The sequence below is a fragment of the Ranitomeya variabilis genome, chromosome 2, assembly GCF_051348905.1.
Source record: "Ranitomeya variabilis isolate aRanVar5 chromosome 2, aRanVar5.hap1, whole genome shotgun sequence".
NCBI classification, from domain to species: Eukaryota; Metazoa; Chordata; class Amphibia; order Anura; family Dendrobatidae; genus Ranitomeya; species Ranitomeya variabilis.
The window spans coordinates 246,949,703-246,963,450 of NC_135233.1; the positions used below are offsets into that span (position 1 = coordinate 246,949,703).

Here is a 13,748-nt window from a genome sequence, read left to right on the forward strand (position 1 = left end):
ATACTCACCTGGGGGGAGAGGGGGTGGTCCGGTCCAATGGGTGTGGCAGGTCCGGCGCCTCCCATCTTCATCGCTCCCCGGTATCGGCGCTCCTGCGCAGGCGTACTTCTCAGCCCTGTTGAGGGCAGAGTAAAGTACTGCAGTGCACAGGGGCCAGGCCTCTCTGACCTCTCCCAGAGCCTGCGCACTGCAATACTTTACTCTGCCCTTAGCAGGGCAGAGAAGTACGCCTGCGCAGGAGCGCCAATGTCGGGAGCGATGAAGCAGGAGGGCGGCGTCACAAGATGGGAGGCACCGGACCCGGAACTGCGACACCCATCGGACCGGAGCAACACCCCCCCCCCCCCGGGTGAGTATAATATAACTTATTTTTCTTCACTTGCAGGTCGGACTGGGGACATTGTAGAATGCTGCAGATAAGCCGTGAAAGGCAGTGGCCGCACCTTATAGCGGCAAAATCTGCTGACAGGGTCCCTTTAACAACACAGTTCTCACACAGACACAGGTGCAGAGCACACAGAGGTTTTGTGGCACAGTACTTCCTCAGACAGGGGTGCAAAGTACACATACAGAGGTTGTTTTGCAGAATGCGCACACACAGAACCTAACACTGTCCCTCACTCCAGGTGCGTCCTGTCTCTACGCTAATCAGAGCAAAATGATGGCGACACCCGTGGTACGGAAATTTAAAGTTCGGGTAACGTGGTGCATCGGCCAATCACTGACATGCCAATACTTGGCATGGCTGTGATGGCTCTGGAAGTGCCCAAAGCCTAAAAGCTTGTTGATTTACTACACTACAGCCTTTCAACAAGCTTTATTAGGCATCCGAACAGTAAACCAGCCTTCCGGTAAAAAGTCCATGTTCGGGGTTCGGTACCGGACACCAGGTGTCCATACAAACCTCAAACTTTACAGTTTGGGTCCGCTCATCCCTATAACTAACCCTTCCTTTTAGGATTTTTTTTTACTCCCTTTTGAAGAGGGGGAGAACTTTATAATTTACAGGAAAGGATCGCTGCTCCTCCAGATAGTCTTTATAGAGACATAACCTCTCCTTGAGTCAACAAAACCAGGAATTAGCAGCCAGTCTCCCAGACATAGCGGCTGAAATCTGACAAGGTTAGGCCCATTCAGTTTAGAATAGTGGTTGATCCCTTGGATTTGGTAACCTTGCCTTGCACAGTAAACATTCCCTGAATTTGGTTTCTGTCACACATTTCCTAGGTTTTCCCTAAGAAGCAAAATGACAAAAAAACCAATTACAAGGTGAATATTCAAGACGGTCACTTACCAGTCAAGAGTCATTTACATTCCAGATTATGAGGAGAAATCATTTCTTCAGCATGAGCTTCTTTGGGGGCTGTGGTCATGTGCATCCTGCTGGAACAATCCAACATTCTTAGCGCTGCCGTTGGCTGCTGCTGAGGAGGGTCTTCACAGGTTGTCACCTGGCCGCTCCTCGGCTGGGCTGACCGCAACTTTCATCCAGCAGTCAATGGCCTTCAAACACAGCACTGCCATTCAAATTTGGTGCCTCCCCTAACATACCGTGGAAGTGGATCCATCACGTCCGGCGCTCCCGACATCACCGGTGTGCTCATCGTCAGGGCGCGCTTTCACAGACCAGTAGACACATCAGTTTACTATGCCGCCACTGTCCAACATCCGCTTACCAGCTGATTTCCCCATTGGAACAGCTCTGGCGCCTACAGGACCCACCTGCTCAAGCTGCAGCAGTCTCATACCGCTACTCAGGTGACTAGACCAGGGCAAGTCTTCATGTCCCATGAAGATCATTCCCCTGGGACAACTCCAGGATGTAGGTTCCCACTCCAAGGATCGGAAACCAAACTGATGCCATGAAGAAACACCACCCTTTTATTAGGTAGCTTTCCTGTCCTTGAAGGTAGGATCCCCTCTCTCAGGTGATGCTATCATGAGAAATAGGAAAAATGATGATCTCCTATGAAAACCCACCCGTCGGGGGCAATGGGACATAGAAAGAAGCCAATACAGAGATCGCGCCTATTGACAGTTAAATGGTTAAGCAGCAATGATCAGTTCTAGCTCCGATAGCTACTGTTAGAAGCTGATGGTCCTGAGACTTCTTTATACACCAGTTTACCGCAGATGTACTGGTACATTATGGTGTGGGAAGGCTTTAAAAGTAGTAGACTATTAAAGGAGTTACCTTTCCTAGACAGCCCTTGTTGGTGTACCCTGCTAGGACATACTGAGACTTGTAGTGCAGTGCTGCAGCATGCTATATGAAATTATGAATTGCAGCAGTGGCGGCATTACTTACAGCAGGTTGTTGCTGGGTGATCTTCCAGGACACAACAGCATTTCTTTCTCCTTTTTTTGGTGGAAACGCCTCTTTCTGCTTCTTTATTACATTATCTAGCTGCTTTTTCCTCATCTGTACAGCTTTCTCCATCTTGGTTTGGTTCTCGCGCTCCATCTTCTGTCTCTCTATGGCTTTCTTCTTCATGAAGTCCCGAATTTGCTCCACACTATAATTTCGCCTATTGCCGCTGGTTGTGACACCCACAAGATTGTCTCCAGCATTCTCCTTTCCGCAAGGTTTCCTCTCCAGGGTGACGTGGGGTCTTTTTGGAGATGAACTGTTTGATCTGTTACTATGCCTCCTCTCCGCTCCATCTTTTCCATATATTTTACCTGCAGGTCTAAGTCGATGTTCTCCAACACCGATCTCTGGGATGACCTGGGTGCAATCTAGTATTCGATTCTGTAATTTATTGGTGCTACTGTGGAGAACTTGAGGGCACTTGTGCTTAAGATTTTGTGGAGACCCCACTTTTTGGTATTTTCTGCAGCTTCCTGCAAAACAGAGACAATTAGCGGCAGTGAATGGTAGAAGTTAGAGAAGAACCAACATATGGTCACCCAGAGTTTAGAATAGCAAGCAGAGCTTATGCAATTTCTCATCAGGGTATTGCAGAGACAGTAAATGGTAGAAGTCTGAGAAGATGCTGTGCTTGCTCAGCCAAAGTTGAGGACAGTAAGTGGGGTATGTAAAGTTTCTCAACAGCGTTCTACAGCAGCAACGAATGGTAAAGTAAGAGAAGAAGCTATGCATGTTTGGCCAGAGATGAGGAAGGTAAGCTGATCATGCGCAGTTTCTCGGCAGAGTATTGCAGCCACAGTCAATGATAAGAGTAAGAGAAGATATTGTGCATTGTTGTGGCTCAGACATTACACATTGTTCCAAATTATTATGCAAATTGGATTTAAGTGACAAAGTTTTATTTGTTTTGTTTTTCAAATAGACTCATGGATGGTATTGTGTCTCAGGGCTCAATGGATCACTGAAATCAATCTTAAACACATGTGATAATTAGTTTTCCAGGTGATTATAATTAAAGGAAAACTACTTTAAAATGATGTTCCACATTATTAAGCAGGCCACAGTTTTCAAGTAACATGGAAAAGAAAAAGGATCTTTCTGCTGCTGAAAAGCATCAAATAGTACAATGCCTTGGTCAAGGGATGAAAACATTAGATATTTCCCAAAAACTTAAGCGTGATAATCGTACTGTTAAAGAGATTTGTGGCTGAATCTGAGCACAGACGTGTTCGTGCTGATAAAGGCATAATGAGGAAGGTTTCTGCCAGACAAGTTCTTCAGATTAAGAGAGGAGCTTCTCAAAAGCCATTACAAACCAGCAAACAGATATTTGAAGCTGCTGGTGCCTCTGGAGTCCCTCGAACCTCAAGGTGTAGTATCCTTCAAAGGCTTGCTTTGGTTCATAAACTTACTATTCGGCCACCCCTAAACAGTGTTCACAAGCAGAAACCGTTGCAGTGAGCCCAGACATACATGAAGACTAATTTTCAAACAGTCTTGTTTACTGATGAGTGTCAGATGGATGGAGTAGTGGATTTTTGGTGGATGGCCACCATGTCCCAACAAGGCTGCAACGTCAGCAAGGAGGGGAGTCATGTTTTGGGCTGGAATCATGGGGAAACAGCTGGTAGGGCCCTTTAAGGTTCCTGAAGGTGTGAAAATTACCTCTGCAAAGTATATAGAGTTTCTGACTGACAACTTTCTTCCATGGTATAAAAAGCAGAAATGTGCCTTCAGGAGCAAAATCATCTTCATGCATCACAATGCACCATCTCATGCTGCAAAGAATACCTCTGAGTCATTGGCTGCTATGGGCATAAAAGGAGATAAACTCATGGTGTGGCCACCATCTTCCCCTGACCTCAACCCTATAGAGAACCTTTGCAGCATCATCAAGCAATAGATCTATGAGGGTGGGAGGCAGTTCACATTAAAACAGCAGCTCTGGGAGGCTATTCTGACTCCATGCGAAGCAGTACAAGCAGAATTTCTCCAAAAACTCACAATTTCAATGATGCAAGAATTCTGAAGGTGATATCAAAGAAGGGTTCCTATGTTAACATGTAACTTGGCCTGTTAGGATGTTTTGGAGTTAAATAGCTTTTTTGTTCAGCGAATGTGACCTCCTAATGCTGCAAATTCAAGAAATGAGCATTTTCAGTTCTTTAAAACATATCAAATGTTTAGAAATTCTACTGTGCCTAATAATATGGAACAGTGCATTTTGATTTTTTTATTCATTTTGGAGATTATACGGTTATCATTAGGAGGTTTCTTCAATAGAATTCGATGTATACTCTAACGCAGAGGTGTCAAACTACATTCCTTGAGGGCCGCCAACAGGTCATGTTTTCAGGATTTCCTTAGCATTCCACAAGGTGCTGGAATCATTCTGTGCAGGTGATTAAATTATCACCTGTGCAATACAAGGAAATCCTGAAAACATGACATGTTGGCGGCCCTCGAGGAATGCAGTTTGACACCTCTGCTCTAACGGGTGATGACTTTTATTAGACTGACTGTCATTTACACCGGCCATTTAGGAAAATCCGAGAAATATCATTTGCATAATAATTTGGAACATGGTGTAGACTGCAGCACTGGAGTCCTGGGTTCAAATTCCACCAAGGACAACATCTGCAAGGAGCTTGTATGTTCTCCCCGTGTTTGCGGGGTTTCCTCCGGGTTCTCTGGTGTCCTACCAAACTCCAAAGACATACTGACAGGGAATTCAGGGAATTTAGATTGTGAGCCCCAATGAAAACAGTGATAACAATGTGTGCAAACTAAAGCGATGCGGAATATGTTGGCGCTATATAAAAAAATAAAGATCAAGATATTAGGATGAGCATGCACAGTTTGTTGACTGAGTATTACAGCAGCAGTGAATGGTACAAGTTAGAACATATGCTGTGCATGTTTGGCTAGAGTTGAGAATGGTAAGCAGTGTTTAACAATGGAAGTGGTTAAAGTTAGAGAAGAAACTGTGCATGCTCAGCCAGTGCCGAGGATGGCAAGTTGAGCAGTTCTGGGTCTCTTGCCATTCTGGTCAACTACTCTTAACCCCTTCACCCCCAAGGGTGGTTTACACGTTAATGACCGGGCCAATTTTTACAATTCTGACCACTGTCCCTTTATGAGGTTATAACTCTGGAACGCTTCAACGGATCCCAGTGATTCTGACATTGTTTTCTCATGACATATTGTACTTCATGATAGTGGTAAAATTTCTTTGATATTACCTGCGTTTATTTGTGAAAAAAATGGAAATTTGGTGAAAATGTTGAAAATTTCGCAATTTTCCAACTTTGTATTTTTATGCAATTAAAATCACAGAGATATGTCGCACAAAATACTTAATAAGTAACATTTCCCACATGTCTACTTTACATCAGCACAATTTTGGAAACAACATTTTTTTTTGTTAGGGAGTTATAAGGGTTAAAAGTTGACCAGCAATTTCTCATTTTTACAACACCATTTTTTTTTTGTGACCACATCTCATTTGAAGTCATTTTGAGGGGTCTATATGATAGAAAATACCCAAGTGTGACATCATTCTAAAAACTGCACCCTTCAAGGTGCTCAAAACCACATTCAAGAAGTTTATTAACCCTTCAGGTGTTTCACAGGAATTTTTGGAATGTTTAAATAAAAATGAACATTTAACTTTTTTTCACAAAAAATTTACTTCAGCTCCAATTTGTTTTATTTTACCAAGGGTAACAGGAGAAAATGGACCCCAAAAGTTGTTGTACAATTTGTCCTGAGTTCGCCGATACCCCATATGTGGGGGTAAACCACTGTTTGGGCGCATGACAGAGCTCGGAAGCGAAGGAGCGCCATTTGACTTTTCAATGCAAAATTGACTGGAATTCAGATGGGACGCCATGTTGCGTTTGGAGAGCCACTGATGTGCCTAAACATTGAAACTCCCCACAAGTGACACCATTTTGGAAAGTAGACCCCCTAAGGAACTTATCTAGAGGTGTGGTGAGCACTTTGACCCACCAAGTGCTTCACAGAAGTTTATAATGCAGAACCGTAAAAATAAAAAATCATATTTTTTCACAAAAATTACCTTTTCGCCCCCAATTTTTTATTTTCCCAAGGGTAAGAGGACAAATTGTACAACATCTTTTGGGGTCCAATTTCTTCTGAGTACGCTGATACCCCATATGTGGGGGTAAACCACTGTTTGGGCGCATAGGAGAGCTCGGAAGGGAAGGAGCGCCGTTTGACTTTTCAATGCAAAATTGACAGGAATTGAGATGGGACGTGTTGTGAATTCTGCTCTTGGGTTCCCTCCGGTGGTTGTTGGTAGTAATGCAGTTGTCCCTGGGTTGCAATCCTTGGCAGGTGTCCCTGCTGATTGCAGCTCTGACTGGGATATTTAGGTGTGCAGGATTCATTAGCCCTTGCCAGTTGTCCATTGTTCTTGGAGGTTTTGCATCTCTGTCTGGTTCCTCCAGCCCTGCTGCCAAATCAGCAAAGATAAGTGTCTGGTTTTGTTTCTACAGCATACATGCTGTGTGCTTTACAATTCAGTACTATTCAATGTTTTTTCTTGTCCAGCTTAGACTGTGTTTGGATATTTCAGTCTAGTTGGATTCTCAGGAGATGCAGATATACATTCCATGTCTTTAGTTAGATGGTGGAATTTTTGTATTATCTGCTGTGGATATTTTTAGGGTTTTAATACTGACCGCTTAGTATTCTGTCCTATCCTTTCCTATTTAGCTAGCGTGGCCTCTTTTGCTAAATCCTGATTTCTGCCTGTGTGTGTCTTTCCTCTAATACTCACAGTCAATATTTGTGGGGGGCTGCCTATCCTTTGGGGTTCTGCTCTGAGGCAAGATAGAATTCCCATTTCCATCTATAGGGGTATTTAGTCCTCCGGCTGTGTCGAGGTGTCTAGGATGTGTTAGGTACACCCCACGGCTACTTCTAGTTGCGGTGACAGTTTAGGGTTTGCGGTCAGTACAGGTTCCACCTACTCCTGAGAAAGTCTCATGCGGCTCCAAGGTCACCGGATCATAACAGGGACGCCATGTTGCGTTTGGAGAGCCACTGATGTGCCTAAACATTGAAACCCCCCACAACTGACACCATTTTGGAAAGTAGACCCCCTAAGGAACTTATCTAGAGGTGTGGTGAGCACTTTGACCCACCAAGTGCTTCACAGAAGTTTATAATGCAGAACCGTAAAAATAAAAAATCATATTTTTTCACAAAAATTATCTTTTCGCCCCCAATTTTTTATTTTCCCAAGGGTAAGAGAAGAAATTGGACCCCAAAAGTTGTTGTCCAATTTGTCCTGAGTACGCTGATACCCCATATGTGGGGGTAAACCACTGTTTGGGCGCATGGGAGAGCTCGGAAGGGAAGGAGCGCCGTTTGACTTTTCAATGCAAAATTGACAGGAATTGAGATGGGACGCCATGCTGCGTTTGGAGAGCCACTGGTGTGCCTACACATTGAAACCCCGCACAAGTGACACCATTTTGGAAAGTAGACCCCCTAAGGAACTTATCTAGAGGTGTGGTGAGCACTTTGACCCACCAAGGGCTTCACAAAAGTTTATAATGCAGAGCCGTAAAAATAAAACAAAAATTTTTTTCCACAAAAATTATTTTTTAGCCCCCCAGTTTTGTATTTTTCCGAGGGTAACAGGAGAAATTGGACACCAAAGTTGTTTTCCAATTTGTCCTGAGTACTTTGATACCCCATATGTGGGGGGGAACCCCCGTTTGGGCGCATGGGAGGGCTCAGAAGGGAAGGAGCGCCATTTGGAATGCAGACTTAGATGGAATGGTCTGCAGGAGTCACATTGCGTTTGCAGAGCCCCTAATGTACCTAAACAGTAGAAACCCCCCACAAGTGACACCATTTTGGAAAGTAGACCCCCTAAGGAACTTATCTAGATGTGTGGTGAGCACTTTGACCCACCAAGGGCTTCACAGAAGTTTATAATGCAGAGCCGTAAAAATAAAACAAAAAATTTTTCCCACAAAAATTATTTTTTAGCCCCCAGTTTTGTATTTTCCCGAGGGTAACAGGAGAAATTGGACCCCAAAAGTTGTTGTCCAATTTGTCCTGAGTACGCCCCCATATATGGTGGGGAACCACCGTTTGGGCGCATGGGAGGGCTCGGAAGGGAAGGAGCGATATTTGGAATGCAGACTTAGATGGAATGGTCTGCAGGAGTCACACTGCGTTTGCAGAGCCCCTAATGTACCTAAACAGTAGAAACCCCCCACAAAGTGACAGCATTTTGGAAAGTAAACTCCCTAAGGAACTCATCTAGATGTGCTGTGAGAGCTTTGAACCCCCAAGTGTTTCACTACAGTTTATAACGCAGAGCCATGCAAATAAAAAATCCTTTTTTTTCCCACAAAAATTATTTTTTAGCCCCCAGTTTTGTATTTTCCCAAGGGTAACAGGAGAAATTGGACCCCAAAAGTTGTTGTCCAATTTGTCCTGAGTACGCTGATACCCCATATGTTGGGGAAAACCCCTGTTTGGGCACACGAGAGAGCTCGGAAAGGAGGGATGTTGTGAATTAGACTTTTTGGCTCCCTCTTGTGGTTACTAGTGATATGACTCTGGGATTGTCTTTCCTCAGTTTGGCACCCACCTGGGTCGTTAGTCCAGAGGTGTTGCTATATAAACTTCCTGGATCCTTAGTCTAGTGCCTGGCATCGTTGTAATCAGATCCTTTCTGTTTGCTCTTGTCTGCTGCTCCTTGTTCGTGCAAAATTAAGCTAAGTCCTGCTTCTTTGTTTTTTGGTTATTTGCTTTGCTCTTATTTTTGTCCAGCTTGTACTAAATGTGATTCCTGACTTTGCTGGAAGCTTTAGGGGGCTGGTGTTCTCCCCCCGGGCCGTTAGACGGTTCGGGGGTTCTTGAATATCCAGCGTGGATATTTTGATAGGGTTTTTGCTGACCTTATAAGTCATCTTACTATATTCTGCTATTAGCTAGTGGGCCTCTCTTTGCTAAATACCTAGCTCATTCTTACGTTTGTCTTTTCCTCTTACCTCACCGTTATTATTTGTTGGGGGCTTGTATCCAACTTTTGGGGTCTTTTCTTTGGAGGCAAGAAAGGTCTTTCTTTTCCCTTCTAGGGTTAGTTAGTTCTCTGGCTGGTGCGAGACGTCTAGAACCAACGTAGGCACGTTCCCCGGCTGCTGCTATTTGTGGTGCTAGGATTAGATATATGGTCAGCTCAGTTACCACTGCCCTATGAGCTGGTTTTTTGTGTTTGCAGACTTAGTAATTATTTCTGAGACCCTCTGCCATTGGGGTCATAACAGTATGCCAGGCCAACATTGAATGTTTAATGCATTGCAGAAGTGGGATAATAAGAAAGGAAATTCTGAGTTTTTTTTTTTTTCCTCTCTTCCTCCCCTTTACCTCTGAGTGGCTTGTGCTTGCTGCAGACATGAATGTCCAGACCTTGATTACAAGTGTAGACCAGCTTGCTGCTCGTGTGCTGGGCATACAAGATTTTGTTACCAGTAGTCCAATGTCTGAACCTAAAATACCTATTCCTGAACTGTTTTCTGGAGACCGATTTAAGTTTAGGAATTTCAGGAATAATTGTAAATTGTTTCTATCTCTGAGACCCCGTTCATCTGGAGATTCAGCTCAGCAAGTTAAAATTGTTATCTCTTTTTTTCGGGGCGACCCTCAGGATTGAGCTTTCTCGCTAGCGCCAGGAGATCCGGCATTGGCAATATTGATGCGTTTTTTCTGGCGCTTGGATTGCTTTACGAGGAACCCAATCTTGAAGTTCAGGCAGAAAAAGCCTTGCTGGCTATTTCTCAGGGCCAGGATGAAGCTGAAGTGTATTGCCAAAAATTTCGGAAATAGTCCGTGCTTACTCAGTGGAATGAGTGTGCTCTGGCCGCAAATTTCAGAAATGGCCTTTCTGAAGCCATTAAGAATGTGATGGTGGGTTTCCCCATTCCTACAAGTCTGAATGATTCCATGGCGCTGGCTATTCAAATTGACCGGCGTTTGCGGGAGCGCAAAACCGCTAATCCTCTGGTGGTGTTGTCTGAACAAACACCTGATTTAATGCAATGTGATAGAATTCAGACTAGAAATGAGCGGAAAAATCATAGACGTCAGAATGGGTTGTGTTTTTACTGTGGTGATTCTACACATGTTATATCAGCATGCTCTAAACGCCTAACAAGGGTTGTTAGTCCTGTCGCCATTGGTAATTTGCAACCTAAATTTATTTTGTCTGTGACTTTAATTTGCTCATTGTCTTCTTACCCTGTTATGGCGTTTGTGGATTCAGGTGCTGCCCTGAGTCGTATGGATCTGTCATTTGCCAAGCGCTGTGGTTTTGTTCTTGAACCGTTGGTAAATCCTATTCCTCTTAGAGGTATTGATGCTACGCCATTGGCGGAAAATAAACCGCAGTTTTGGACGCAGGTAACCATGTGCATGACTCCTGAACATCGGGAGGTGATTCGTTTTCTTGTTCTGCATAAAATGCATGATTTGGTCGTTTTGGGTCTGCCATGGTTACAGACCCACAATCCAGTCTTGGATTGGAAGGCAATGTCTGTGTCAAGTTGGGGCTGTCAGGGAATTCATGCTGATTCCCCGCCGGTGTCTATTGCTTCCTCTACTCCTTCGGAAGTTCCTGAGTATTTGTCTGATTATCAGGATGTATTCAGCGAGTCCAGGTCCAGTGCTCTGCCTCCTCATAGGGACTGTGACTGTGCCATAGATTTGATTCCAGGTAGTAAATTTCCTAAGGGAAGACTGTTTAATCTGTCTGTACCTGAGCATGCCGCAATGCGTTCGTATATCAAGGAGTCTCTGGAGAAGGGGCATATCCGTCCATCCTCTTCCCCTCTTGGTGCGGGATTCTTTTTTGTGGCCAAGAAGGACGGATCTTTGAGACCTTGTATTGACTATCGGCTTCTGAATAAAATCACTGTTAAATTTCAGTATCCTTTGCCTCTGTTGTCGGACTTGTTTGCCCGGATTAAAGGTGCCAAGTGGTTCACCAAGATAGATCTTCGTGGTGCGTACAACCTTGTGCGCATTAAGCAAGGAGATGAATGGAAGACAGCATTTAATACGCCCGAAGGTCATTTTGAGTACTTGGTGATGCCTTTTGGGCTCTCTAATGCTCCCTCAGTGTTTCAGTCCTTTATGCATGATATTTTCCGGAAGTATCTGGATAAATTTATGATTGTTTATCTGGATGATATTCTGGTTTTCTCTGAAGATTGGGACTCACATGTGGAGCAGGTCAGGATGGTGTTTCAGGTTTTGCGTGAGAATGCTTTGTTTGTTAAGGGCTCAAAGTGTCTCTTTGGAGTACAGAAGGTTCCCTTTTTGGGGTTTATTTTTTCCCCTTCTGCTGTGGAGATGGACCCAGTCAAGGTCCGAGCTATTCATGATTGGACTCAACCCACGTCAGTTAAGAGTCTTCAGAAGTTCTTGGGTTTTGCTAACTTCTACCGTCGTTTTATCGCTAATTTTTCTAGCGTTGTTAAACCTTTGACGGATATGACCAAGAAAGGTTCTGATGTTGCTAACTGGGCTCCTGCAGCCGTGGAGGCGTTCCAAGAGTTGAAGCGCCGGTTTACTTCGGCGCCTGTTTTGTGCCAGCCTGATGTCTCACTTCCCTTTCAGGTCGAAGTGGATGCTTCTGAGATTGGGGCAGGGGCCGTTTTGTCGCAGAGAGGCCCTGGTTGCTCGGTAATGAGACCATGTGCTTTCTTCTCTAGGAAGTTTTCGCCTGCTGAGCGGAATTATGATGTTGGCAATCGGGAGCTGCTGGCCATGAAGTGGGCATTTGAGGAGTGGCGTCATTGGCTCGAGGGTGCTAAGCATCGTGTGGTGGTCTTGACTGATCACAAAAATTTGATGTATCTCGAGTCTGCTAAACGCCTGAATCCTAGACAGGCCCGCTGGTCATTGTTTTTCTCCCGTTTTGACCTTGTGGTCTCGTATTTACCAGGTTCAAAGAATGTGAAGGCTGATGCTCTTTCAAGGAGCTTTGTGCCTGACTCTCCTGGAGTCGCAGAATCAGTTGGTATTCTTAAAGAGGGAGTTATCTTGTCGGCCATTTCTCCTGATTTGCGACGTGTGTTGCAGAGATTTCAGGCTGGTAGACCTGACTCTTGTCCACCTGACAGACTGTTTGTTCCTGATAAGTGGACCAGCAGAGTCATTTCCGAGGTTCATTCCTCGGTGTTGGCAGGGCATCCGGGAATTTTTGGCACCAGAGATCTGGTGGCTAGGTCCTTTTGGTGGCCTTCCTTGTCACGGGATGTGCGGTCATTTGTGCAGTCCTGTGGGACTTGTGCTCGAGCTAAGCCTTGCTGTTCTCGTGCCAGTGGGTTGCTCTTGCCCTTGCCTGTCCCGAAGAGGCCTTGGACACACATTTCCATGGATTTCATTTCAGATCTCCCGGTGTCTCAGGGCATGTCTGTCATCTGGGTGGTATGTGATCGCTTTTCTAAAATGGTCCATTTGGTGCCTTTGCCTAAGCTGCCTTCCTCTTCCGATCTGGTTCCTGTGTTCTTTCAGAATGTGGTTCGTTTACACGGCATTCCTGAGAATATTGTGTCTGACAGAGGATCCCAGTTTGTTTCCAGGTTCTGGCGATCCTTTTGTGCTAGGATGGGCATTGATTTGTCGTTTTCGTCTGCCTTTCATCCTCAGACTAATGGACAAACGGAGCGAACTAATCAGACTCTGGAGGCTTATTTGAGGTGTTTTGTTTCGGCAGATCAGGATGATTGGGTGACCTTCTTGCCGTTGGCTGAGTTTGCCCTTAATAATCGGGCTAGTTCCGCTACTTTGGTTTCGCCATTTTTCTGCAACTCTGGTTTCCATCCTCGTTTTTCCTCGGGACATGTGGAGCCTTCTGACTGTCCTGGGGTAGATTCTGTGGTGGATAGGTTGCAGCAGATCTGGAATCATGTGGTGGACAACTTAAAGTTGTCACAGGAGAAGGCTCAGCGTTTTGCCAACCGCCGCCGCGGTGTGGGTCCCCGACTTCGTGTTGGGGATTTGGTATGGCTGTCTTCTCGATTTGTTCCTATGAAGGTCTCCTCTCCTAAATTTAAGCCTCGCTTCATCGGTCCTTACAAGATATTGGAAATCCTTAATCCTGTGTCCTTTCGCTTGGATCTTCCGGTGTCGTTTGCCATTCACAACGTGTTCCATAAGTCTTTGTTGCGGCGGTACGTTGTACCTGTGGTTCCTTCTGTTGAGCCTCCTGCTCCGGTGTTGGTTGAGGGCGAGTTGGAGTACGTGGTGGAGAAGATCTTGGATTCTCGTCTCTCCAGACGGAGGCTTCAGTATCTGGTCAAGTGGAAAGGCTATGGTCAGGAGG

The 13,748-nt window shown here is 45.0% G+C and overlaps 1 protein-coding gene across 1 annotated transcript in view; it reads right to left on the bottom strand.

Moving 5' to 3' along the window:
• CCDC187 (coiled-coil domain containing 187) overlaps positions 1-13,748 on the bottom strand; it is a 115,786-nt gene that overhangs the window by 64,128 nt on the left and 37,910 nt on the right. The window contains exon 10 of the mRNA XM_077284416.1: positions 2,309-2,844. Within this exon, the coding sequence (XP_077140531.1) occupies positions 2,309-2,844 (536 nt within the window). The remainder of the gene's footprint in view (positions 1-2,308; positions 2,845-13,748) is intronic.